Here is a 27,424-nt window from a genome sequence, read left to right on the forward strand (position 1 = left end):
CCTTCCTAACTCCCCCCAGAGAAACCACAGCTGCCCCGAGGGTGCGGCAAGAAGGCTGCAGACAAACACCCTCAAGGTGCAGAGTTATTCAAAGGAGCAAAGCCTGGCGCAGAACCGGGGCTGGTGCCTGGCGTCTGATTATCCACGGCAAGACGGCCCAGGGTGGGGGGTTGCGGGGGGTGGAGGGGGAGAGAAGACGAAAGGTGAGGGTGGAGGAGAAACAAACTAAAGGAAAAAGAAACTTCAAGTCACTTTAGATCTCAGCTGCCTGAAGATTTTAGAACATCAGCCTCCCATTGGTCTGCCCACTCGAAAACATCAGCGAGTCTGTCCAGTCCGCACAGTGGCCAGGGAAAGCAGCACGGGCGGCAGAGCTGCGCCTCTCTCTCTCTCGTGCTCAGCTTTCCCTCTCCAATTTAACTCTTTAGATATATTTCTCTTTTTATATATATATATAAAAAAGCACTTGGTTTCCAGGGGCATTCATTATGAGGTCCACAGTGTTTAGAACTTAAAATTCTCTTTTTTTTTTTTCCTTTGTTTTTTTTTGGAACAGTTCAGAACAGTGTTTGAAAAAGGAGTCCTCTCTGTGTGTGTGTGTGTGTTTAAAGTCAAGAGTCTTAAAGCATGTTGGACTTGAGAAACATGAGCTTGTTCATGTCTTCTGGGCTGAGCAGCCTCCTCCTTTTGATCAAGAGAGCCTGTTCGCACATATTTACACACTCGCTCCTGGCCCCCACGGCAGGCACCGCGAGGAGCCAAAAGGCCAACTTGGCGAGTTTCGTGTGCTTCTGGGTCACACACGACCAGTACTGGAACAGGTCAGGGGTGGCCTGGAAGAGAGGTTCCTGCAAGTAATCGTAGACTTCATTCTTCCCGAACCAATCTTCTTCCTGAGCTGCTGTGGCTTCCCCTGTCCCCCGAGGCTTCTTGGTTGAAGGTTCGAACTCTGCTTCTTCCACCCAGGACTCTTTGATCTCGTTGATCAGCTCGCAGACCTTGCCGATGATCTCCTCGTGCTGGTAGGGCGGGACGGGCCGCAGCTTCTGCTGGGGGTCTAAGATCATGGCTACCTTGTGCGCCGAATGCACCTTGAAGTTCTCCTTCAGCGCCTCCAGGAAGAGGTGGCAGAGCTTGCTGACCACGCCGGCGTCGTTGGCTTTGGACGTGAAGAGCTTCTCCAGCTTGACGTAGGTGGGCAGGACCAGCTGCAGCGTGGGGCGGCTCTCGTTGCTCAGCTCGATCACCGCCTGCTTCACCGGGGCCAGGATGGCCGCCAGGTTGCTGAGCAGGTGCTTGTTCAGGTTCTGGATGAGGTTCATCTTCTTGGCCCTGCTGTAGAACTCGCAGATCTGCTCGTAGCGCTCGTGCACCAGCAGCAGCGAGTCGGTCACCGAGTTCCAGCAGGGCGGCAGAGAGGTCTCCTCCAGGGAGCCGAAGGTCTCCTTGGAGAGGCCAGTGGAGCCCGCCAGGTCCTCGCAGACGTTCAGCAGCTCGATCACCTCGTGCATGTTGCGAGCCTGCAGCGTCCTCTTGTTGAGCACGCTCTGCACCACCGAGTTCAAGGCACAGGCCGAGCAGCGCAGGCACATGCCCGCCTTGGAGAAGGCCGAGGCGTTGACCCTGCAGTCCGTGACGTAGACCGTCCTGATCTCCGACATGACGAACTCGGACAGCACGTTCTGCACCCAGTGGTGGATGAAGTCGCCGTTGTCCCGCAGGTCCACGCCCTTGATGCCCAGCACGTAGCTCTTGATGTGGTTGCCCTCCACCTGGTAGGCCGTCAGGATGTAGCAGGAGTCGGGGCCGACGCTCTGCGAGTGGCAGGTGACGCCGATGCCCAGGCAGGCGTTGCTGCCCAGGGCGCAGGTGACCTTCACCTTCACCTGGTTGTACATCCTGGGCAGGTGCTTCAGCGCCAGCGTGTTGAAGTTGCCCAGGATCTCGGTGACGGAGAAGGCCCCGTAGCGAGCTCCACTGTCCACCAGGGTCTGTGCCAGCTTGATGAACTCCTTGCCGCTCACCACGCTCAGGGCCCCCAGGTCAGTGCACATGACCCTGAGCAGCCTCTCGGCGATGTTCTGCCGCTCCTTCTCCGGGATCGTGCTGTTCCCCACCGAGCCGCTGGCCGAGGCTGCAGCGGGACACAAGGGGGCACAGAGGGCACCGTGTGAGCGCTGCTGCTCTGCAGCACGAGAGGAGGGAGGCACAAAACCATTCTCAGAGAGGACCCAGAGAGGTGGAACACGCTCAGATGGTGCAAGAGACATCCCCAGGCCCTCCCTCAGGGGCTTCTGGCAGAGGAACCTCCAGGTCTTGCTCTTGCTTAGGGCAGCAAGGAGCTTACCTGTGTGCCCTCCTTGGCGTGGGCACAGAGACAGAGCAATGCCATCTCTTCCCTGTGTGCCTTCACAACTGCCAGAGGTGCCCTTAACCAGTGGCATCTCCATGGTGTTCACTGAGGAACAACCTAAGGAAGTTAGATTCGTGCATGTCACTTAACCACACCCAGGGCCTGGTGGTGCCAGCCTGGCCCAGCTGGCAGGCTGCACAGCTTTCCATTTCTGCGACTTCAGCCTCTGTAATTTTAAGAGGAGCTGCCTCAGCGAAGCACACATCCTGCACCACCTCACACGGTGCTGAGACCAAGCCCCATGGATTCACAGAAGGGTTTGGGTTGGAAGGGACCTTCAAGATCATCCAGCTCCAGCCCCCACCATGGAGAGAAGTTATTGAGCGTGAAGGTGGGGAGAGACTGGCACAGGTTGCCCAGGGATGCTGTGGCTGCCCCCTGCCTGGATGTGTTGAAGTTCAGGCTGGATGAGGTCTTGTGCAAGCTGTGCTGGTGGGAGGTGTCCCTGCCCATGGCAGGGGCTGGCACTGGATGATCCTGAAGCTCCCTTCCAACCCCAACAACCAGTCTGTGAATCTTCCAGAGCTTTCCGACCACCTCCTCAGGGCTCCCAGCACATTCTGCACCTGAGTGCAGCCACAGAGGGAGTGCTGCTCAGCTCTGCAGGGCAGGACAGGAGCTCTGGGTGAAACCAAGTGCAACTGGGTGAGGCCAAGGGCCCTGGGGCAATGCCCACCCCTGCTACAGCCTCTCTGCCAGCCCGAGGCTCAGCAGGCCCAGGCAGGGAGCGAGCTGTGCTACGTACTGTTGTTGGTGTTGTTTCTCTGGAGCTGAGGTTTCCACTTCTCTTCAACAACAGCTAGAGGTGACCTGGGCTGGCTAGAGGCAATATTGTTCTCGTTGTCAGCTGTGGGGTAAGAGACAGGGAGGCGTAAGAAGCACAAAATAAGAGCACACAGGGCACAAAGAAGGGCAACAGAACCCTTCTGCTTAGCCTTTCCTTATGGCTCCCCTAGCTAAGGTGTCAACAGCCTAAATTCTCTGTAGCTTTTGAGCAGTTGGCAGTGAGACAGCAGAGGACCCTCAGAAACCTCAAGACTGGCTTTGGACTTGCAAACCATCACCTCCCAAACTCTGGCTGAGATGCCACCAGTGACACTGCTGCCATCAGCACACCCTGAGAAACGCCTCTCGGGCAGCTGAAGGTCCTGCTGCAGCCTGGCTTGGGCACTCTGCCTTCACTTCAGACTGAAGGGCATGTAACCAGCCCTGACCCTTCTTTAGCCTTCCTGCCTCCTCCTGCACTGCTGGTGGCCTTCCTGCTCTTCACGGTTCAACACTTTGTCTCTCAAGCTCTGCTCAGCTCCTCTGTAGCTACAGATCTTACTGCAGCCTTCATAGCAGCTTCCAGGGAGAGGAGCAACCTCCTGTGGGTTGCTTCACTGCTGCCTCAGACTGCAAACGACTAAACAAAAACTCAGGGCTCTGGGGTGTGACCAAAGATTGCTCCTCCATATGGCTGCAAAGACACCAAAAGGTACCTGCTGCCCAGGGAGCTTGGGCCTGCTGGGACAGGTCCAGAGGAGAGACATGAAGATGGCCCCAGGGCTGGAGCCTGATGACAAGCTGAGAGAGGTGGGGCTCTTCAGACAGGCTCCAGAGAGACCTCAGAGCTGCACTTCAGTATCTGGAGGGGACCTACAGGCAGGCTGGGGAGGGACTGTTCAGAAGGGCCTGTGGGGACAGGCTGAGGGCAAAGGCTTGGAAGTGGAGCAGGGCAGAGTTAGGTTGGACGTCAGGAGGGAGTTGTGCACAGGCTGCACAGAGAGGTGGTTGAGGCCCCATCCCTGGATACATTCAAGGTCAAACCTGATGTGTCCCTGGGCAGCCTGCTCTGGTTGGAGGGGTCCCTGCTGCCTGCAGGGGGGTTGCACAAGATGAGCTTTTAGAGCCCCTTCCCGCCCGATGCAACTTGTGACTCTGATCACGCTCCCACTACTGAGCAGGTAACTGGGCTCAACTCTGACAGCCTGCTGGGACTGGGCAAGGAAATGCAGGCAGCAGCAGTGAATTCTGCATTGTATCCACGTTCTCTCCTCTGCTCCAGGAATCTCCCCTTCCACCAGAGGGCATTTTCTAGTTCCTGGTGTGCTCCACTATGAAACTCTGCTCTGCAGCAGGCTGCGAGGCAATGAGGAAATGCACAATGAACAGAGGGGGAAGGAGAAGGTGAAGGATGGAGAGGCTGATGACCAGGCTGAGCAGAGAGATGGAATTAAAGCCTAAGAAGGCTAAACAGGCCCTTTACTGGACTCATCTCACCTCAATTTGAACATCTCTGTTAGACACACTTCTAGAAGTGGGCCCTTAGAGCTCCTTTTACCCTCAGTGGCTCAAGGGAGGAATTCATTCTCCCAGGCTGAACTAGATGCCTCTAGCAGCACAGCTCACCTGGTGTCAACAACTTCACATGCACTGACTGGGAAGGCAGTCCAGGTTGATCATCTCAGGTGGGAACATCCATGGCCTGGGCAGACTTTATGCAGTGAAATGCATCCAACAGAAGTTACAAGAATGCCTCACTAAGGCACACACAGAGCTCTGCTCTGCTGCCCAGGCAGATCTGCTGCTGGCCAGCAGGAGGCTGCCCATCAAAACAAACAGGAGAGGACTGAGCTGCTCTCCTTCACCTGCAGCAGTGACCTGGGAGAGAAGGGAGACCAGCAAGGATCTGGAGAGAAGAAATGCTGTGATGGAACTCCAGTGCTCTCCTGTTTAGAGCAAGCCCACTCAAATCAGAACAGCTCTGCACAGCAACTGCAGGGGCACTCACAAACCTTACTGCAGTTTTAGGCCTGGGCACTGCACTGGCCACAGACTGCATCAGTACCCAAGAGCAATCCAGCATATGAAAGAACCAGGCAGAGCCAGGGATTGCCTGGAGGTGTGCCCAGGGAATTCTCTGGTGCTGGGTGGCACCTGGGAAGCACTGCCAGCTTCAGGACTGCCACACAGGGCAGGGCTCTGCAGGTGTGGAAGAGAGGTGAGAAGCAGGAGGTGCTCCAGTGAACGCCCCTGATCAGGCACAGCTTTCCCCCAGCATTTGCCACCAGCGTCCTCACCAACAAACACCTGTGGTGGGCAAAGGGAAACGCTGGATGTCCCCTGCTGGGAACTGCTGGCTGTTGCCTACTAACTTAGTGCAGAGTTCAGGCCCTTCCTTGTCTTGCTGAGGTGCAGGAGGAAGCCCTCTGTACTTCCTCTCCCCAGCTCTTTATCCACACTGGGGGGGTTACTGTGTACAAATATCTGCTGGCACTCAGTGTGGCATTGGTGAGATTTCAACCTCCTCTTCTGCTTCAGGCAGCCTCTGAGCAGCACAGGTCATGGCTCTTTCACTTCCCTTCATGCCTCCAATCCCTTAATCCAGGCTGAACTTAGCCACCCTCTCGTTTTCCAGATCAGATTGTGGGAAGGGCTTTATGTGGCATCACTCAGCCTGAACAAAGTACTCCAGAGGGAGCCAAGGCTGTACACTGTACAGTGTAATTACAGAACAAATTCCTCTGCCTGGTGTTCTGCTGTTCTCTTTATGCCTTCCAGCAACCCATTTGCATGCTAATTGCTTCTTCTCATTGTGGAGCTGCTTTATGGAGCTATAATCTCTCTTTATTACCTCCTAGCCTCTAGGCTCAGCCTACTGAATGACTCAAGAGCCAAGATGTCCCTGCTTTTGCTCCTGGAGGCCAGCAGCAGGTTCCTAGCATCAGTCACTTATGAGGGGGGCTCAGTGGATGCATCACATTCAGGTGGAAGAGATGAGCCCTTAGCATCAGTCATGATAAACCAAACTGGACCCCTGGACACATTAACTGTGGGAGGATTTGACTGAAATGGACTCATTAATCTCTGCATCCCCATAATGAAATATTCCTTGAGCCAGGCATATGAATCAGACTTGTTTCAGTTGGAAAAGCTCTCTAAGAGCATCCAGTCCAAGCACCAACCCAGCATCACCATGAACATTAAACATGTCCCCAGCTACCATGGCCACAGGTTTCTTCAACACCTCCAGGCATGGGGACTCCACCACCTCCCTGGGCAGCCTGTGCCAGGCCCTGACCACTCTGGCAGCAAAGAAATGTTTCCTCATCTCCAACCTAACCCTCCCCAGCACAATTTGAGGCCATTTCCTCTCCTTCCATCACCTGAGACTAGGAAGCAGAGCCCAACCCCTACCTGGCTCCAACCTCCACTCAGGGAGCTGTAGAGAACAATGAGGTGTCCCCTCAGCCTCCTCTCCACACTGCACACCCCCAGCTTCCTCAGCAGCCCCTCCCCAGCCCTGTTCTCCAGACCCCTCCCCAGCCTTGTTGCCCTTCTTTGGACCTGCTCCAGCCCCTCAGTGTCTCAAACTTTTCCAGTGTTCCCAGTATGTGGATCCCATGACATCAGTTCTGCCTACTGCAAGGCCTCTGCACCCCCAGACTTCAGAGATGCTGTGGTGATGCTGGCTCTTGGACATGCTCTGGCAGGCTAAAAGGCAGCAATCTGTGACCAGAGGAGCTGCAGGACCTGTGTCACCACCACTGCTGCTCTCCAGAAGCAGACACCCACCAAAGTTCTCTGTAGCTTTTCCACCTGTTTTGCCCTCAGCACACAGCAGCAAACATCAGAATGGTCACTTCCAGCTGCACAGCCCTGGAGAAGCTGCTGCTGTTGATCCTCAGCACACACAGACAGGCAAGCACCAGGCACACAGCAAGGGATGGCCTCGGTGATGCCTGGAGAAAGTACTTAAAGAAGACCTGCACAAGACTGCTGTCAGAGAGACAGCTTGGAGGAAGCTGCCAAGCAGGAGACACCGAGTTACAAACAGAGCAGGGAGGGACGAGGAAACACAGAGCTTAACAGGAGTAGTCCTGGGCTGAGGAGAGGCAATTTACCTGTGAATGGATCTCTGCTGACATGACATGAGTCAGAGCACTGCTCCCTACAGCCCTGCTCTGTGCCCAAGGCAAAACAGGTGAACAAGGCCAGGGGCCAAGGATCATTTGTAAGGAGAAGAGCTGCAGACAGCTCACACCTTGCCCACTGTGAGCTGTCACTCCCCACCTGGGCACCTCGACCTTGGCTCCTCCTTTGCAGCTCCTCTACTCAGTGCCACCCAGAAACTCAAAATGCAGCATTTCAGCACCAGAGATCAGAAGAAGGGACAGGAGGGTCAGGCTGCAGCTGAAGGCAAGCAGAGGCTGCCACCCCCAGAGAGCAGGGAGAGACCCCCAGGCCCCAGAGTGATGGCAGCCACCGCCCCGAGCACAGCCTCACTGCTCCTCACTGCCTCACCCTGCCCACTCACTCCACCCCGACCAGGCAATGCTCCAGCTGAAGGGACCACCCCCAAACTTCAGTCACCTCAAACCAAAGCACTTAAAATGTCTCCTCACATCGCAGAGATGATCAATGAAGTGGTTGCTGAACAACAAAGAAAGACTCCCCCGCAAGACCTGGGCCAAGGAACTGGCTGCAGCTGCAGAGCTCAAAGGACACTCATTAACCTCAGGGCTACAGCTGAAGCTCCAGCACAAGATAGGAACTTAGATGGGAACTGAGCTGCAGGCAGAGCAGGGAGAGCAGCAGGAGGAGGGAGGTGACTCTGCTGCTCTGCTCTGTTCTGCTCAGACCTCACCTGCAGCACTGCCTCCAGCTCTGGGAACACAGCACAAGAAGGACCTGGAGCTGCTGGAGAGGGGCCAGAGGAGGCCACCAAGATGCTCAGAGGGCTGGAGAAGCTCTGCTGTGGGGACAGGCTGGGAGAGTAGGGGCTGTGCAGCCTGCAGAGGAGAAGGCTCCAGACAGACCTCAGAGCAGCCTTGCAGTGCCTGAAGGGGCTGCAGGAGAGCTGGGGAGAGACTGGACAAGGTCTGGCAGTGGCAGGACAAGGGACAATGGCTTTGAGCTGGGAGAGGGGAGAGTGAGAGTGAAGATGAGGATGAAATTGTTGAGAGTGAAAGTGGGGAGAGACTGGCACAGGCTGCCCAGGGGGTCTATGGATGCTCCCTGGCTGGAGGTGCTGAAGGCCAGGCAGGATGAGGCCATGAGCAAGCTGTGCTGGTGGGAGGTGTCCCTGCCCATGGCAGGAGGTTGGAGCTGGATTACTCTGAAGGTCCTCACCAAGCTGTGAGAGGCCTTTCCTCAAGCCATGAGTCCCTTTGTGCCACTCAGGCCTGCCAGTGAAGCGAGGGCAAACACAAGCCCTGAACATGTGTCTCCAGGGCGCAGCTGTCTGCCAGAGCACACAGGGCTGGCACAGGTGAGCTGGTTTGCAAACCTGGATTAAATCACTTCAGTTTTCATTGAAGAGGAGGGAAGGAAAAAAAAAAGAAAAAGATTCTGCCTATATAATCCTGGAGCTGCATTCTGGGGCCCCCTGAGTGCTGCCTCTGAACAGCAAAGGTAAAACTGCCTCTTCTGTGCTGAGCTGGAAAACAAAGGAGGTGGCTTGGACACTGCAGTGCAGCAACTCCTCACACTGCTCTCCTGAAGAGAGCTGAGAGGGAAAGGAACACAGCTGCTGAGACTGCAAACCCTGCTCCTGAGAAGCCTTTTCAGTGTCCTTGGACAACTCCAAGAGCCACAAGCAGAGCAAGAGCCTGCTGTGGGCAAAGGCTCTGCTGCCCTGCAAGCGCTTTCGCTTCACTCGCCTCAGTGCAAGCTGCCCCTCTGCTGCAGCAGTGCCCCACGCATGGCTATGCCAGGAGCAGGCCCTGCACACCTCTGGGCAAAGGCTGTCTGGTGTGAGTGAGCACTGTGGTATGCTTGGTGCCAGCAGGGCACGTTTCCTCTCTCCCTGGATGGAAATGCTGCTTATGGGATCCTGCGAGCCTTGTGCTGCTGCAGCCGCTGCTGCGTGCCCCAGGCCTTGCAGCCCACATCAGAGGGGCTTGGAGAGGGGGAGCACAGCAAGCTGGACTGACTGCCAGCCAGCCAGCAGGGGCAGCAGCAGGCAGCAGCACGGAGCCTGGCTGCCTGCTGGCAGCGAGTGAGGTGCCCAGCTTACCTGCGTGGGACTGCATGTGCTCCAGGAGATTGTTATAAAACTGGAACTGGATTCCACAAGCTCCACAGGTGTAAGGCTCTGTGTGGGAGAAATCAGTTCAGAATTACACAGAGTAGGCAGGGAAGCAGCACAAGTGCATGCTTCAGTCTCTCACAGCACGGGGCAGTGCCTGGCCCTGGCCCTCCTGTGCCTGGCAGCAGCTCCTCAGCACCAAGCCCGCGGGCAAGCCTTAGGGCACGTCAGGGCTCCCTGGGCTGGGGCTGGCATTGTCACTTTAAGGCCCTGGGAGGGCAGAGGGGCAGCTGCTGCACCCACCAGGTGTATGAGGGGCTGCAGCTGACCTAGCTGATGCCTGCTGCAGGCTGCTCTAAGCTCAGCTTGTCCTGACCAAGCCTGACAGCAAAGCAGGGTGAGCTCATTTCCTATCCACTTCTGTCCAGTTCCAGTCTCTGCTGCCTCTCTGAGTAAGATGAGGAGCACTGGGTCGTGCAGAACCCTGCTGCTCAGCAGGGCATGGAGAAGTGCCACAGGGAGCTCAGCTGGGGGTGTTGTGGCAGTCAGCTGGTGCAGTGAGACTGGAGCCTGGTGAGTGCTGCTGGGCTTGGTGGCAGAAAGCCACTGGGGTAAGCAGGGCTGGAGGGGGAGAAGCTCAGAAATCAGAGCTGAGCCAGAAGGCTGAGAGCAGAGCAGGAGAGCCACATTGCCAGAGTAATATGGATGAGTTGGAGTCAGGAAAGAGCTGGGTGCAGAGCTCCCTTGTGAGCTGCAAGATGGAAGAGAACTTTTAGCTCTGTCCTAGCAAGAAAGGTGGAAGTCCATTTTCCACTGGATTAACCTAGCAGCAGATGTTGGCAGTTGCCTATTTCAACAGCAGCAGCTGAATGCCTCAGCTGATAGATGCAGCACTGAGCTAGAGGGGCTGAAACACATCAACGTTGCAGCTGGCTCCTGCCCCTCTGGGCAGATCACTGCCACCACCTCCTCTGTGGCATTTTGTCTCCTTACAGCAGAATGGACAAATGCAAGCACATGGCACAGAAACAACTTTGCACACAGTGCCTGGCACACACGGGGCAAGGTCTGCTGCTACCACAGCCCAGGAACCTGCAGCTACCCTCTGGGGTACTGAAGAAGCACAAGCAGCAGCAGCAGCCAGGATGGAGGAACCCAGCCACAGGGAAGCACAAGCTGGGAGGAGTCCATCTCAGGTAGCAAGCCCCAGAACTCACCACATGGCTACAAGAAGCTTGCAAGGGAAAACAGAAAGAGACCAGGAGTGGTTCATATAAGCTTCAGAGAATCATGGAGTTGGGTTGGAAGAGCCCTCCAGGATCATCCAGCCCAGCCAGCAACCCAACACCACCATGGCCACTAAACCCTCCACAGCTTCACAGAGTGCAGTGGGTTGGAAGGGATCCCCAAAGCTCATCTTGGCATGCAGCAGGGACACCCCCAATCAGAGCAGGCTGCCCAGGGACACATCCAGTCTGATTCTGAATGACTGCAGGGACAGGGCCTCAACCACCTCCCTGGGCAGCCTGTGCCAGTGTCTCACCACTCTCATTGTGAAGAACTTCCTCCTGATGCCCAACCTAAATCCCTGTCCCCAGGTGCCACTGCCACACACTTCTGGAACACCTCCAGGGATGGGGACTCCAGCACCTCTCTGAGCAGCCTGTGCCAATCCCTGACCACTCTGGCAGCAAAGAAATTTCTCATCTCCAACCTAACCCTCCCCAGGCACAGTTTGAGGCCATTTCCTCTCACCCTTCACCGTGAGGCTGTGAGGTGAACCACTCTGCACCTCCACTCTGCAGTGATGGAGCCAGCTCCATCTGGAGGAGCAGAACCCAATGCTTTATTTAACTTGCTGTATTGGCTGTTTTTCCTGCAGTGAGGAAGTTTGGGGATACCCTACTTAAGTAGCTGTGCTTGCAGGAAAGAAAGGGAAGAGCTGGGCAGCTGAGTGCCACAGGAGGGACTTCAGGACCAGAGGAACTGACGTGGACAGGCTGCTTCTGCTGAGGTCAGTGGGGAAATGGTTGTGGCAAAAGGAACAAGAGATGAGGAAAGTGTTTAGATTTCTGTTGTAATGATCAGAGAGGAGAAGACCTCAGCTGGGTTCAGACCCCTTCCCCAGCCTGTCCAAGTCTCTCTGCACGATGCCCATCCCATTCTTCACTCTCACCAACCACACCATGCAGCCTGGTGTCACCTGCAGAGCTGCTCAGAGTGCCTCAGCCTCACTGTCTGCACCACTGATGAAGACACTGAACAGCACTGGTCCCACTTGGGACCCCTAAGGAACACCACTTGCCACAGGCTCTCCTGGAGCCATGCCAGCTGTGGCTGTCCTCCCCACTCCTGCCACTGTCTGCCATGCAGAGGAGCAGACCCCAAGTGGTCCTCTCTCAATCCACAGTGCTCCCTCCAGCAGCTCCAGGATCACACTGTGCTGAGCCAGGACTCTGATGCTGATCACCTCTTTGGAGACAAAGGATTGGGAAGTTTGGAAGGAGGAGAAGAAAATCACTGACCATGTTCTGCCTGCCAGCAGAGAAGGGCTGCACCACAGCCAGCTGAGCTCGGTGCACTCTGACTCCTTCCCCAAGTTCTCCTGCACCAGAGGGATTGCTGAGTGGAGAGCACAAGAAAACCCATTGCAGGCATGACCACTGGAGACAACATCCACCCCAGGGCACTGCCAACAGCCTCCTGCAAGCTGCCTGAGCCCCAGGCACTGCAGCAGCCCTCAGCAGTGGCATTTTACTTTCCTGGCAGCACCAAAGAGCTTTTGACCCTGTAGAGCCCATGGTGCACTGGGTGCCAGAAGTACTCCTCCCCCAAAACACCTTCCCCCAACCCCTTTGTGGGCCAGAGCCCTCTCTGCTCTGAGCAGGCACCATCTCACCCTTACTGCCTGCCCAGGTCCTCTTTGCAAACACCTTTACAGCCAGGGACCTACAAGAAAGCTGGGGTGGGACTTCATACATGGCCTTGGAGTGATAGGATGAGAGGGAATGGATTGAAGCTGGAAGGGAGGAGATTGAGAGTGGAAATGAGGAAGAAACTGTTGAGAGTGAGGGTGGGGAGAGACAGGCACAGGTTGCCCAGGGAGACTGTGGAGCACAGAAGCACCCAAGGTGATCTTTGATCTTTGATCACCTTGGGTGCTTCTGTGCTCCACAGCCTCCCTGGATGTGTTGAAGTCCAGGCTGGATGAGGCCTTGAGCAAGCTGTGCTGGTGGAAGGGTCCCTGCCCACGGCAGGGGTTGGCACTGGATGATTTTGAAGGTCCTTTCCAACCCAACCCATTCTGTGAATCTCTGAAACCTAAAGCACCAGCAGCTGCTGAAGCCTGTCCCACCCCCTGAGCCACACAGAGCTAAGACTCAGAGCTGTTCCACCATTTAAAACCTGTCTCCCCAGGACTATTATTAGACCTTTTAATTAGTGCTTTAAACACAGGCAGGGAACAAGGCTGCAGAGCAAGGCAGCAGCCTGCAGAAGCCAAGGCAGAGCAAAGCCCAGCCCTGGTGCTTAGGTTAAATAAATCACTCCAATTCCCATGTTAACTCTCACTGCCACACCTAAGCCAGAGAAAACAGCAGCCTGGTGTGAGGCCAGGAGTGAACATGAGCTGAGAGCTTTCTACAGCAAGCTTCAACTGACCCCCCCCAAGCTGCTGCTGCTGCAGTGTAAGCCAGCAGGCAGCTCAGCTATGCAGGAGCAGGCCCCCAGGCAGCTCTCTGCTCACCACCAGAGCCACATTTCAACACTTCTGCCACATCCTGATGAAAAACAAATGCACAAGAGCTGCAAGGGAAACGTCTGAGCATCCTCACCCAACCCTTCCAGTGGTGTTAGCTGAGTAACAGAGCACCTGCAGAGCACCTGCACCTTCCTGCACCCACCACGGCCAGCAGACAGTGCTGGCAGCAGCAGCGAGCACAGCATCACAGAATGGGTTGGGTTGGAAGGGACCTCAAAGCTCATCCAGTTCCACCTCCCACCAGCCCAGGTGGCTCAAGGCCTCATCCAACCTGGCCTTCAACACCTCCAGGGAGAAGGCAGCCACAGCCTCCCTGGACAGCCAAGGACAGAGTCTCCCCATTCTCACACTGAACAACTGCTTCCTCAGCTCCACTCTAACCCTGCTCTGCCTCAGCTCCAAACCATTCCCCCTTGGCCTGGCTCAGACACCCTCAGCTAAAGTCTCTCTGCAGCCTTCCTGCAGGATCTCTTCAGGCACTGGCAGCAGCTCTGAGGTGCCCCTGGAGCCTTCTCCTCTCCAGGCTGCACCCCCCCAGCTCCCTCAGCCTGTGCTCACAGCAGAGCTGCTCCAGCCCTGCCAGCATCTTTGTGGCCTCCTCTGGCCTCATTCCACAGCTCTGTGTCCTGCTGCTGCTGGGGACAGCAGAGCTGGAGGCAGGACTGGAGGTGAGGTCTGAGCAGAGCAGAGCCAAGCAAAGCCTTTGGCACTGCCTGCCACAAGCAGCTGCTGGCACAGCTGGCAGCTCCTGGCTGGGACAGAGTCACTCTGGTATGGGTCAAGAACTGACTGGAAGGCAGGGCCCAGAGAGTGGTGGTGAATGGTGCCACATGCAGCTGGCAGCTGGCACTGGTGGTGTGCCCCAGGGATCAGTGCTGGGCACAGTCCTGTTCAATATCTTTATTGCTGATCTGGACAAGGGGATTGAGTCCAGCAACAGTAAGTTTGCAGATGACACCAAGCTAGGAGCAGCTGTGGAGCTGTTGGGAGGGTAGCAGAGCCCTGCAGAGGGACCTGGCCAGGCTGCATGGGTGGGCAGAGGCCAATAGGATGAGACTGAACAAGGCCAAGGGCAGGGTTCTGCAATTTGGCCACAACAACCCCAAGCAGCTACAGGCTGGGGCCAGAGTGGCTGAGAGCAGCCAGGCAGAGAGGGAGCTGGGGGTGCTGGGAGAGAGGAGCTGCAGAGGAGGCAGCAGTGTGCCCAGGTGGGCAGCAGAGCCAATGGCATCCTGGGCTGGCTCAGGAGCAGTGTGGGCAGCAGGACAAGGGAGGTTCTTCTGCCCCTGTGCTCAGCACTGCTCAGGCCACACCTGGAGTGCTGTGTCCAGTTCTGGGCTCCTCCATTGCAGAGAGATGTTGAGGTGCTGGAAGGTGTTTGGAGAAGGGCAGCAAGGCTGGGGAGGGGCCTGGAGCAGAGCCCTGTGAGGAGAGGCTGAGGGAGCTGGGGGGGTGCAGCCTGCAGCAGAGCAGGCTCAGGGCAGAGCTCATTGCTGCCTGCAGCTGCCTGCAGGAAGGCTGTAGCCAGGTGGGGTTGGGCTCTGCTGCCAGGCAGCCAGGGACAGAAGGGGACACAGCCTCAAGCTGTGGCAGGGCAGGTCTAGGCTGGATGTTGTTAGGAAGTTGTTGTCAGAGAGAGTGATTGGCATTGGAATGGGCTGCCCAGGGAGGTGGTGGAGTCTGTGTGGCTGGAGGTGTTGAAGCCAATCCTGGCTGGGGCACTTAGTGCCATGGTCTGGTTGGTTGGGCAGGGCTGGGTGCTAGGTTGGGCTGGAGGAGCTTGGAGCTTATCGTGATTGATTCTATGATTCTAAGGGGCACAATCCCCTCTCCTGCCCTCTGCCCACACTGCTCTGGCTGCAGCCAGCACTCAGCTGCCTGCTGGGCTGCAGGAGGCACTGCTGGCAGCTGCTCAGCACCCAGCACCCCCAAGGCCTTCTCTTCAGGGCTCCTCTCAACTAAAGTATCTTTTTTTCTCTTCTGCCTTTTTACCTTCTCACCATGTCCCTCATCCCTCCTGGCCTAGAGGCGTAACAGCAAACTCTGCATTTCACTAGGGAGCCATCCAGAGCATCCAAACCACCAGATCCAGGCTAGATCCAGGCTGGATCCTACTGCAGCACTGGGTTAGAGATGGGTGCTGTGCCTGAGGCTTCCTGAAGCCAAAGATCCCAGCATGGTGGATGCTGGAAGGGACCTCTGGAGCTCATGCAGTCCAACCCCCCGGGTTCCAGCAGGACACCCACAGCAGTTTGTCCAGCAGCACAATGACCAGGGGGGGTTGGAAGCTCTGCAGAGCAGGAGACTCCACAACCTCTCTGGGCAGCCTGCTCCAGGCCTCCAGCACCCTCAAACCAAACAAGTTTTACCTCTTCTTCAGAGGCCACCTCCTGAGTTCCAGATTGTGCCAACTGCCCCTTGTGTCCTGTCCTTGGGCAACACTGAGAAGAGTCTGGCCCCATCCCCTTGAGTCTGCTCCTTGGCCATTGATCAGCACTGGGAGATCTCCAGATCACCAAGTAACCAAGAATTATTGTGTCCTGAGCACTGGAGCTGCACTCAGCCACCAGAAATCCTACCCCAAAGGTCAGATCTTCCCCAAAGCAATGTGAGCAGATGTGCTGCATGGGCACTGGACTACAAAGAGCCAACCACAGAGCAGAAGGAAGATGCCAGTGTTTGCTCCACACCCAGCTGGCTCCATGCCCACCAGCAGGGTGCAAAGCAGCTTTTGCTGCCCTTTAGCTCTTGCTCAGCACTGAGGAGCTGTGCAGTACCAGGTGCCAGGCTGTACCACAGCACTGCAGGGCCAGGCCTGCAGGCTCCAGCTGTGCCTGGTGGAAGAGGAAGGCAGCAAGGCCACCACTGAACACAACACCTGGATTTGCCCCTTTCTGGGACTCTCTCCTTCCCCTGCCCAGGCTGCTGACCACCAGCTCTTGCAAGGAGAGTTCAGAAGCTGCCCTTCAAATCCTGCCTGGCTGCTTGGCACAGGAGACCCCTGCCTGAGTCAGAATGAGTGGAATGAGCACCATGAGATGGTTAACAGCACTGCAATGAGCCAGTGCCACCCTGCAGGACCAGGGCAGGCCTTTGCTCCCTGGACCTTGCTTAGTTCATCAGTGGATAACCACAAGCTTCAGCAGGCCTGAGACCTGTGTGTCAGCTGTGGTCCAGAGGGAGCAGAAGGAAGCCACCTGCACATGTTAGCAATTATTGATGTTGTTTTTAAAGCACTACAAAACTTCCAAGAGCAGGTTTAAGAGACTCTGGAGACTCCTTCCCAGGGCACTCTTGCAGTCATCAGGTGGATCACAGCTCACAGATGTCAGGGCTTGGAAGAGACACAAAGAGATCATCCAGGCCAACCTCCCTGCCAGAGCAGGACCACACAATCCAGCTCAGGGCACACAGGAACACATCCAGACAGGCCTGGAAAGGCTCCACACAAGGAGACTCCACAGCCTCTCTGGGCAGCCTGTGCCAGGCTCTGGGACCCTTCCAGGCAAGAAGTTCCCCCTTGTGTTGAGGCAGAACTTCTTTTGCTGCAGCTTCCATCCATTGCTGCTTGTCCTGTCCCAGGGAGCAGTGAGCAGAGCCTGTCCCCCGCTCCTGACCCCCAGCCCTCAGATAGTTACAGACATTGATTCAATCCCCTCTCAGTCTTCTCTTCTCCAGCCTAAGCAGCCCCAGGGCCCTCAGCCTCTCCTCACCAGGCACTGCTCCAGGCCCCTCATCATCCTTGTAGCTCTCCACTGGACCCTCTCCAGCAGATGACAGCTAAAGAGTCCTCCTCCATACACTCTGGCTCCACCATGCCCTGCTGGCAGATGGACTTTCTGCCAGTAGATGAGCTTCCAACACAAGCACAAGGTAGGGCTCACCTGCAGGAGCTGCTGGCTATGGGCAGGGAACAGAGAGTCTGCTCAGCAAGTCTGCTGATGACACCAAGCTGGGAGGCTTGGCTGATACCCCTGAGGGCTGTGCTGCCATCCAGAGAGACCTGCACAGGCAAAGCTGGGCACAGAGGAACCAAATGAGGTCCAACAAGGCCAAGTGAAGAGTCCTGCACCTGGGGAGGGAGAATAAACTGCAGCAGGACAGGCTGGGAGGTGACTGCTGGAGAGCAGCTCTGTGGAGAGGGACCTGGGGGTGATGGGGGAGAACATCCCTGGGGCAGCAATGTGCCCTGGGGGCCAAGAGGCCAGTGGGGTCCTGGGGGGCATTCAGCAGAGTGTGTCCAGCAGATCAAGGGAGGTTCTTCTCCCCCTCTGCTCTGTCCTGGTGAGACCTTTTCTTGAGCACTGCCTTCAGTTCTGGGCTACCCAGTTGAAGAGGGACAGGAACTGCTGGAGAGAGTCCAAGGGAGGACTATGAGGATGATGATGGGACTGGAGCACTGCCTGGTGAGGAGAGGCTGAGGGCCCTGGGGCTGCTTAGTCTGGAGAAGAGAAGACTGAGAGGGGATTGAATCAATGTCTATAACTATCTGAGGGCTGGGGGTCAGGAGGGGGGGACAGGCTCTGCTCACTGCTCCCTGGGACAGGACAAGCAGCAGTGGATGGAAGCTGCAGCACAGGAGGCTCCAGCTCAGCACAAGGGGAACTTCTTGCCTGGAAGGGTCCCAGAGCCTGGCACAGGCTGCCCAGAGAGGCTGTGGAGTCTCCTTCTGTGGAGCCTTTCCAGCCCTGCCTGGATGTGTTCCTGTGTGCCCTGAGCTGGATTGTGTGGTCCTGCTCTGGCAGAGGGGTTGGACTGGATGAGCTCTTTGGGTCTCTTCCAAGCCCTGACATCCTGTGACCCTGTGAGCTTAGCCAGTAAGGACACCAGGTACTTGCTAAAACAAGGCCAGGGGCTGTGCCCAGGCAAGAGGCATCTGAAATCCAACCCTGCATTCTAGTCCAGTCCCCACTCAGACTCCTGCAGTACTGCATTCAAGTCCATTTCAGGTGGCTTTAGCTGCTGACCTTCCTCCCCCTCCCTCCCAACTGCAGTTCAGGATGGGGACAGAGGAAAAGGAGCACAATGTACCCAGCTGGGTGGCCTGGACTCCTGCTGCTCTGCTATCACTGCCACCCAGCCTGTGCCACAGAGCTCAGATCCACGCAGAGCAGGTGGCACAGGGCATCAAGCTGTTAACAAGGCCAAGCCTCAGCTCTCACACTGCTCAGCTGGGACCTACATTTGCCTCCCAAACCTGGGGATGATTCTTTACAGCAGCAGGAGCGTGGTGACAAGCAGCAGATGGGAGAGGGGAGGAGGGATGTGCCCATCCTTCTGTCGCTCTCAGGCACATTAGCACCAGCTGCTTCCCTGCCTGTGCACAAGCTGCTGGCTGCAGCACAGGAGAGGAGAAGCCAACAGGGCCAGAATTACTCCCAAGAGTTTGCACCCCACTTGTGAACACTTAGCTGCACACCTAATGAAACACAGCCCTGGGAAGAAGGAAAACAGAGAGGTGAGGACATGCCAGCTCCTCAGAAAGGAGCTACTGAGAGCTCTGCTTGGACAGCTGCACACACAGGAGCCCCCATGGACTCTCATCTGCAGTGCCAGTCACACTCTGACCTGGTGACACTGGCTCAGGCTGCTGGCAGTGAGGACACTGAGCCTGACTCCTGAGAGCAAAAGGAAACAGCCTGGTGCAAGAGCTGGAGGAGGGCACTGAATGGGGCATGGGAGGCAGCATGAAGGTGGAGTCAAGGAGGGTAACAGGGCCGGGGGGGAAAGGAGGGTGCAGGATAGGGAAAGGGAAGACTTTTACACATCCTCCTGCACCAGTCTGGCTTTCAGGAGTGTGTCAGCTGCTGCCAGCCAGAGCCCAACTCCCCTGAGCCCACTCCAGATAAGCTCACACTTGAGTTCCTCAGGCTTTCTGGCTCAAAGTTTAGGTGAGCACCTTGCAACCCCCCTGCAGCCTGCCAGGCTCTGGACTAAGCCACTAACCCAAGCTGTGCACACAGAAACACTTCCTGCAGTGAAGATGAGCAAAACCACAGCAACCTCACTACTCCAGTTGTAAGAATGGCTGCCTTGGTCTGGGTTTTCCTGTGAAGCTTTACTCAGGAGCTTCAAATGCTGCAGTTCAGACAGAAGGGGACTCAGAAGAATGCATGTGACCAGAGCTGGCAGAAGGAGGTGACAGGGGGAGCCTGTGAGGTGTGGCACAGCACCACAGGGCAGTGCTTCACAGCAGTGCAGGCAGAGCTGAACTCGGGCTGTTCAGTGCAGCCATTCCTCGTGGCAGGTTCCTGGAGCCCTTCCCACCCCACAGGTTCACTTCCACCCCTGCAGAACTCAACAAGAGCTTTGCAGCCAGAAGGTCTGACAATGCAGCTCCCTTGGCTGTGTGATCCGAAGGAGGAGAACTCTGTCCCTCCTCTGCAGGCTACACAGGGCTTGACAGGAAGGGAAAAGGAGCAGTCTGAGGCTGCTGCTTTCAAAAGCTCCACGAGTCAGGAACCCCAATGGTATCTTGGCATTTGAAGATGTGCATTTGAAGGCTGTGAAACCCTTCTGACAAACCACTCACATCACACAGAGAGGACAAGGCAGGAGGAGAAGAGCTGCTGAGAGGCAAATGTCCAGCCTCAGAGCAGCCAGGCAGGCCAGCAGCTCTCAGCTGCTCTGTGTGATGCCTACCAGCCTGCCTGGGCTCCCTGAGACAGGCTTGGCCAGCTCCTAAGCCCTCCTTGCCTGCTGCTACCCAAGTGGAACAGAACTGAAGAGCAGAAGGGCCTGAAACACAGACAGAAGCTCACCTGATGGGTTCTGCTTACACCTCTTTTCTTTAGGTTTCTCTGTCCCCGAGTGAGCAGCTGTAATTGTGGGGAAGGCCTGGGTTAGTACAGGACTGCTCCCGAAGCACACTGCAGCTCTTCAGTAACAAACCACATTTTGCCCATCCACTGTCACCCACAGCTGGGTTTTCCCACACCACTTCATTCATTTTCAACGTGGTTCCTTCCAGAAAGCCCCCTCCTTGCAGACACAACCCCCACCACAGGCACTGTGCAACCTGCTGCAGGGAGAGATCCCTTCCCTGTCCATCTCCACCACATGCTTTGGAACTCCTGAATGACTGTGGGATGGAGTCTGCCTGGCCTCTGCTGCTGCTGTGTTCCTCAGCTCTGCAGCAAGCTGCCCAATCCCATTTCATCAGGGTCTAGCTGTTATGCTCCAGGCAGGGAACATAAAGAGAATGGGCAGGTCCCACTGGCAGGCAGGAGGACACATTGGCAGGGTGAAAAGCAACTCAGGAAAACTCTGTAGGTGATGTACCTGAACAAAACTGCCCAGGCCAGTGGCAGTGTAGTCACTGCTGAACAAAACTGCCCAGGCCAGGGGCAGTGCAGTCACTGCTGAACAAAATTGCCCAGGCCAGTGGCAGTGCAGTCACTGCTGAACAAAACTGCCCAGGCCAGTGGCAGTGCAGTCACTGCTGAACAAAACTGCCCAGGCCAGGGGCAGTGCAGTCACTGCTGAACAAAACTGCCCAGGCCAGGGGCAGTGCAGTCACTGCTGAACAAAACTGCCCAGGCCAGTGGCAGTGCAGTCACTGCTGAACAAAACTGCCCAGGCCAGGGGCAGTGCAGTCACTGCTGAACAAAACTGCCCAGGCCAGGGGCAGTGCAGTCACTGCTGAACAAAACTGCCCAGGCCAGTGGCAGTGCAGTCACTGCTGAACAAAACTGCCCAGGCCAGGGGCAGTGCAGTCACTGCTGAACAAAACTGCCCAGGCCAGGGGCAGTGCAGTCACTGCTGAACAAAACTGCCCAGGCCAGGGGCAGTGCAGTCACTGCTGAACAAAACTGCCCAGGCCAGTGGCAGTGCAGTCACTGCTGAACAAAACTGCCCAGGCCAGGGGCAGTGCAGTCACTGCTGAACAGAGCTGCCCAGGTCAGTGGCAGTGCAGTCACTGCTGAACAAAACTGCCCAGGCCAGTGGCAGTGCAGTCACTGCTGAACAAAATTGCCCAGGCCAGTGGCAGTGTAGTCACTGCTGAACAAAACTGCCCAGGCCAGGGGCAGTGCAGTCACTGCTGAACAAAACTGCCCAGGCCAGGGGCAGTGCAGTCACTGCTGAACAAAACTGCCCAGGCCAGGGGCAGTGCAGTCACTGCTGAACAAAACTGCCTAGGCCAGTGGCAGTGCAGTCACTGCTGAACAGAGCTGCCCAGGCCAGGGGCAGTGCAGTCACTGCTGAACAAAACTGCCCAGGCCAGGGGCAGTGCAGTCACTGCTGAACAAAACTGCCCAGGCCAGGGGCAGTGCAGTCACTGCTGAACAAAACTGCCCAGGCCAGGGGCAGTGCAGTCACTGCTGAACAAAACTGCCCAGGCCAGTGGCAGTGCAGTCACTGCTGAACAAAACTGCCCAGGCCAGGGGCAGTGCAGTCACTGCTGAACAGAGCTGCCCAGGTCAGTGGCAGTGCAGTCACTGCTGAACAAAACTGCCCAGGCCAGGGGCAGTGCAGTCACTGCTGAACAAAATTGCCCAGGCCAGTGGCAGTGCAGTCACTGCTGAACAAAACTGCCCAGGCCAGGGGCAGTGCAGTCACTGCTGAACAAAACTGCCCAGGCCAGGGGCAGTGCAGTCACTGCTGAACAAAACTGCCCAGGCCAGGGGCAGTGCAGTCACTGCTGAACAAAACTGCCTAGGCCAGTGGCAGTGCAGTCACTGCTGAACAAAACTGCCCAGGCCAGGGGCAGTGCAGTCACTGCTGAACAAAATTGCCCAGGCCAGTGGCAGTGTAGTCACTGCTGAACAAAACTGCCCAGGCCAGGGGCAGTGCAGTCACTGCTGAACAAAACTGCCCAGGCCAGTGGCAGTGCAGTCACTGCTGAACAAAACTGCCCAGGCCAGGGGCAGTGCAGTCACTGCTGAACAAAACTGCCTAGGCCAGTGGCAGTGCAGTCACTGCTGAACAGAGCTGCCTAGGCCAGGGGCAGTGCAGTCACTGCTGAACAAAACTGCCTAGGTCAGTGGCTGTGCAGTCACTGCTGAACAGAACTGCCTAGGCCAGGGGCAGTGCAGTTACTACCACTTGGACTTAAGGTGAACTCCAGAAGTGGAGGAAATCCTCATTCTTTCCAGCACATGCATCTTGGTCCCATATCTAAGCACCTGGCAGGCTGTGAACTCAGCAGCAGCTGGACTCTGGTTACAGAGGTGTAAAGAAACTGCCAGGCTGAGCATCACTGTGATATGCAACCTGCTCTTTTGTTCCCAGTCCTTAGACCTCTCTTGCTTGTTGCAAGCAGCTCTGCTTCATGAGGACTTCACTGATACACAGGCTGCTGGATCTCCACCCATGGTCCCCTCCCTCTGCATCTTTGCTCCCCCTGGAAAACCCTGGACCCTGGGAGCAGGATGCCCCCTGTCACCTCTTGTACAGGTTTGGAGTGCCAGGGAACCTGAGGAGGAGTGAGAAAAGGGCACTGCCCCTGGAAGGGCAGCTGCAAGCCTTAAGGAGGTACCCCAAATATCCAGAGAGTGCCTGCTGGCAGCTGAATGCTGCTGTGGAGAGGAGGTGGTGAGCAGCAGCAGGGAGGGTCACACTTACCACTGGAGTTCTGAGAATTGCTGTTGGCCTCTTCAAAGTTGTTTTGCACTTTGCCTTCCACTCTCCTGCTGAAAGCACTTTCTGCTGGGTGGAGAGAAGAGCAGGGATGGTGACTGGTCAGTGCTGGACACAGAGGCATGCAGACAGGAGGCAGGACAACATGCTCCTGTGCCAGGTAACTGCAGGCCCTGAGTAAAGCAGGCAAATCCCTGCTCTGGAGGCAGGTGAGACAGACTCACTGAAGGGGCAATTGGGACAGATTTTTCTTGAGTGACTTCTGGCTGAGATGGCCTGGATTGGCTCTTAGGGAGCCCATGAACACCAGTCCTGACTGAACCAGAAGGGCTATGGCTTCCTGCACTGCTAAAAACCCAACCCTTCCCTTACTGATCCACAAGGCAATAAGCAGCCTTTAAAGGCTCTGGCAGAGGTGACCAGGTCTGGCCTTAGCACAGCACCTGCTGCACACCCACAGAAGCCCTGGGCCAGCTGCCCAGTAGCCTGTGTTCCCTTCCTACCCACCCTCCCTGGCATGTGCTAGCAGAAGACTACAGGTCTGGCTCAGAGCCTGCCCAGGCTGTCTGCAGAAGCCCTGGCAGATCCTCTGTGCCTGCCAGCAGCTTCCTATTGCAGCCTTCCCCCAGCGAGCTGCCAGCCTGTGCCCCTGGCACTTGACTTGCTGCCCTCACTTCAGGAGAGCTTCCCAGCAGCTGTAATGGGAGGACTCCTCCAGCCTTGCAGACCTGGCTCCTGATCCTGGCAGCAGCTGCAGTGCCCTGAAGGAACACAGCACAGCTGAGGGAGGTCCCTGCCTTCTCTAGCTGGTGTCCCTCAGCACAGGATCAAAACTTCAAATGGGGAGAGGTCTCAGCCCACTTCAGGTAGCTCTGCAGGGCAAAAGGATTTGCTGTGGTGGCTCAAAGGGTGGCCTAGAAGTAAGTACAAGGAAGGGTGAGCTGCCCAGCCCAGAGGCTATGGTCGGTGCCTCGTGGCACAGACCCTTTCTGTACAAGGACTCACTCATGGAGTCCACAGCCACCCACTGGGCTCAGCTGGACTTGGCTTTGCAAGGCTCTGCTGGGCTCAGCCCACGCAGAGTGTACAGGGGTGGAGCTGGAGGGCAGAATTCTTTCATCCCAGGAGTGCCAGGCACTGCTGAACACTGCTGCCAGGCTGTTACTGCACTACTTCTGCAGAGCACTGCAGGGCCCAGCACTGCTGCCATGGGGCACTGCTGCCATGGGGCACTGCAGCCATGGGGAACTGCTGCCATGGAGCACTGCTGCCATGGGGCACTGATGCCATGAGGCACTGCTGCCATGGGGCACTGATGCCATGAGGCACTGCAGCCATGGGGCACTGCTGCCATGAGCCACTGCTGCCATGAGCACTGCAGCCAGGGAGCACTGCAGCCATGGAGCACTGCTGCCATGGGGCACTGCTGCCGTGGATCACTGCTGCCATGGGGCACTGATGCCATGGAGCACTGCAGCCCCGGAGCACTGCAGCCATGGAGCACTGCAGCCATGGAGCACTGCAGCCATGGAGCACTGCAGCCCCGGAGCACTGCAGCCATGGAGCACTGCAGCCATGGAGCACTGCAGCCCCGGAGCACTGCAGCCATGGAGCACTGCAGCCATGGAGCACTGCAGCCATGGAACACTGCAGCCATGGAGCACTGCAGCCATGGAACACTGCAGCCATGGAGCACTGCAGCCATGGAACACTGCAGCCATGGAGCACTGATGCCATGGAGCACTGCAGCCCCGGAGCACTGCAGCCATGGAGCACTGCAGCCTCGGAGCACTGCAGCCATGGAGCACTGCAGCCATGGAGCACTGCAGCCATGGAACACTGCAGCCATGGAGCACTGCAGCCATGGAGCACTGCAGCCATGGAGCACTGCAGCCCCGGAGCACTGCAGCCATGGAGCACTGCAGCCCCGGAGCACTGCAGCCATGGAGCACTGCAGCCATGGAACACTGCAGCCATGGAGCACTGCAGCCATGGAGCACTGCAGCCCCGTCTCCTCCCTGTGCTGGTGTGGCTCAGACACTGCTTTTGTGTCCTGTGGCTAGAAGAGACCTGAACTGCAGGAAGCTCCCAGATCATCAGCTTTGGTCCCAGCAGTCCTTAGTGGACATTTCCAAGTCCTAAGGAGGCTTCTCAAACTCCCAAGCTCCTACATCCCTGATGTGAAAATGCAGCAGGACAGGAGAGCTTTGTTAACCAGAGCAAGCCAAGAATCACAGGAGGCAGGGCTGAAAGGGAGCTGGAGACACCACCCAGGCCACTGCCCTTGACAGAGGAATGAGAGGCCTGAAGTAACCAGAACATCACAGAGTGCCTGAGGGTGGACCTCAGAGCTCATCCTCCAACCCCCTGCCACGGCCAGGGACACCTCTCAACTAGACTTGGCTGCTCAAGGCCTCATCCAGCCTGGCCTTCAACACCTCCAGCCCTCCTGGGCAGCCTGTGCCAGAGTCTCACCACCCTCCTACTGAAGAACTTCAGCTCCACTCTAACCCTGCTCTGCCTCAGCTCCAAACCATTCCCCCCTTGGCCTGGCTCAGACACCCTCATGAAAAATCTCTTTCTAGCCTTCCTGCAGGATCCCTCCAGGTACTGGAAGGCAAGGAAAAAGGGAGCACAACAGAATGGGCCAGGCCAACCTATGCTGCAAGAGAGCCAAGCTCAACTTGTAGCTTGTGTCACGAGTGGCAGTGAGCTGGAGGGCTCCAAAATGTTCGGAACAAATCTGCCTGCCTCTTTTTTGTTTGGTTTTAACCAGGTCTGGCAAGGAGGAACAAACAATTTAATTCATCTGCTTGGTCCTGCTGTGGCCTTCCCACACAGGAGAGGGCAGTGCCACAAGCTCTCTCCCTTCCTTCCTTCCTTCCTTCCTTCCTTCCTTCCTTCCTTCCTTCCTTCCTTCCTTCCTTCCTTCCTTCCTTCCTTCCTTCCTTCCTTCCTTCCTTCCTTCCTTCCTTCCTTCCTTCCTTCCTTCCTTCCTTCCTTCCTTCCTTCCTTCCTTCCTTCCTTCCTTCCTTCCTTCCCTTCCTTCCTTCCTTCCTTCCTTCCTTCCTTCCTTCCTTCCTTCCTTCCTTCCTTCCTTCCTTCCTTCCTTCCTTCCTTCCTTCCTTCCTTCCTTCCTTCCTTCCTTCCTTACTTCCTTCCTTCCTTCCTTCCTTCTTCTTTCTTCTTTCTTTCTTTCTTTCTTTCTTTCTTTCTTTCTTTCTTTCTTTCTTTCTTTCTTTCTTTCTTCTTTCTTTCTTTCTTTCTTTCTTCTTTCTTTCTTTCTTTCTTTCTTTCTTTCTTTCTTTCTCTCTTTCTCTCTTTCTCTCTTTCTCTCTTTCTTTCTCTCTCTCTTTCTCTCTCTTTCTTTCTTTCTTTCTTTCTTTCTTTCTTTCTTTCTTTCTTTCTTTCTTTCTTCTTTCTTTCTCTCTCTTTCTTTCTCTCTCTCTCTCTCTTTCTCTCTCTCTTTCTCTCTCTCTCTCTTTCTCTCTCTCTTTCTCTCTCTTTCTCTTTCTCTCTCTCTTTCTCTCTCTCTTTCTCTCTCTCTTTCTTTCTTTCTTTCTTTCTTTCTTTCTTTCTCTTTCTTTCTTTCTTTCTTTCTTTCTTTCTTTCTTTCTTTCTTTCTTTCTTTCTTTCTTTCTTTCTTTCTTTCTCTTTCTTTCTTTCTTTCTTTCTTTCTTTCTTTCTTTCTTTCTTTCTTTCTTTCTTTCTTTCTTTCTTTCTTTCTTTCTTTCTTTCTTTCCTCTCCTCTCCTCTCCTCTCCTCTCCTCTCCTCTCCTCTCCTCTCCTCTCCTCTCCTCTCCTCTCCTCTCCTCTCCTCTCCTCTCCTCTCCTCTCCTCTCCTCTCCTCTCCTCTCCTCTCCTCTCCTCTCCTCTCCTCTCCTCTCCTCTCCTCTCCTCTCCTCTCCTCTCCTCTCCTCTCCTCTCCTCTCCTCTCCTCTCCTCTCCTCTCCCCTCTCCCCTCTTCTCCTCTCCTCTCCTCTCCTCTCCTCTCCTCTCCTCTCCTCTCCTCTCCTCTCCTCTCCTCTCCTCTCCTCTCCTCTCCTCTCCTCTCCTCTCCTCTCCTCTCCTCTCCTCTCCTCTCCCCTCTCCCCTCTCCCCTCTCCCCTCTCCCCTCTCCCCTCTCCCCTCTCCCCTCTCCCCTCTCCCCTCTCCCCTCTCCCCTCTCCCCTCTCCCCTCTCCCCTCTCCCCTCCTTTTTCTCCTTGCCCCTGAACCTCTTGCAAGGCAGAAGGCTCTGCACAGACTGAGGAGGTGCCACTCTACCAAGTGGCTGTGCAAACACTGCCAGTGCAGAAAGGCTCCACTGCCCCTGGGATCATGCAGGTCCCCATGGGAGGTGTTCCTTCTGGAGACTCTCTACCTGGCAGCTGCTGTGGTCAGTGCCTTTGCAGCACAACCTTAAGGAGCTGCCCAGATTGCTGTGTACAAGACACTGCTCTGAAAGACACCGTGGAAATGATGGCAGCAGACAGAGGGGAGAGTCTCCAGGCTGGGAGATCAATCTACCAGGCTCAAGCACGATGTGATTCCTTCCCCCATACAGCAAGAGAACAGCTGCAAGTTTTGACCCAATGTTGCTGACACTTTTTGGTTCCCAGGTTGGGGGAAAAAGTGCCTTGAGCAAAGCTACCTCCCACTTACTGCCCAGCTGGCTCTGG

General features: G+C 56.1%; 1 protein-coding gene across 9 annotated transcripts in view; it reads right to left on the reverse strand.

Annotated features, from left to right (window-relative positions):
- Positions 1-260: 260 nt before the first annotated feature.
- ZNF618 (zinc finger protein 618) overlaps positions 261-27,424 on the reverse strand; it is a 188,162-nt gene continuing 160,998 nt past the window's right edge. For 4 of the 9 annotated variants that reach the window (XM_064171074.1, XM_064171072.1, XM_064171071.1 and 1 more), the window contains 5 exons: positions 22,750-22,830; positions 19,947-20,003; positions 9,414-9,491; positions 3,159-3,260; positions 261-2,134 (listed from right to left, as the gene is read on the reverse strand). In XM_064171074.1, the coding sequence (XP_064027144.1) occupies positions 621-2,134; positions 3,159-3,260; positions 9,414-9,491; positions 19,947-20,003; positions 22,750-22,830 (1,832 nt within the window). In that variant the 3' untranslated portion in view covers positions 261-620. Of the gene's footprint in view, positions 2,135-3,158; positions 3,261-9,413; positions 9,492-19,946; positions 20,004-22,749; positions 22,834-27,424 lie in introns of all 9 variants that reach the window. The other 5 variants (XM_064171069.1, XM_064171070.1, XM_064171067.1 and 2 more) reach the window with 2 other exon arrangements.

This window comes from Pogoniulus pusillus, chromosome 35 (assembly GCF_015220805.1).
Source record: "Pogoniulus pusillus isolate bPogPus1 chromosome 35, bPogPus1.pri, whole genome shotgun sequence".
Lineage (NCBI taxonomy): Eukaryota > Metazoa > Chordata > Aves > Piciformes > Lybiidae > Pogoniulus > Pogoniulus pusillus.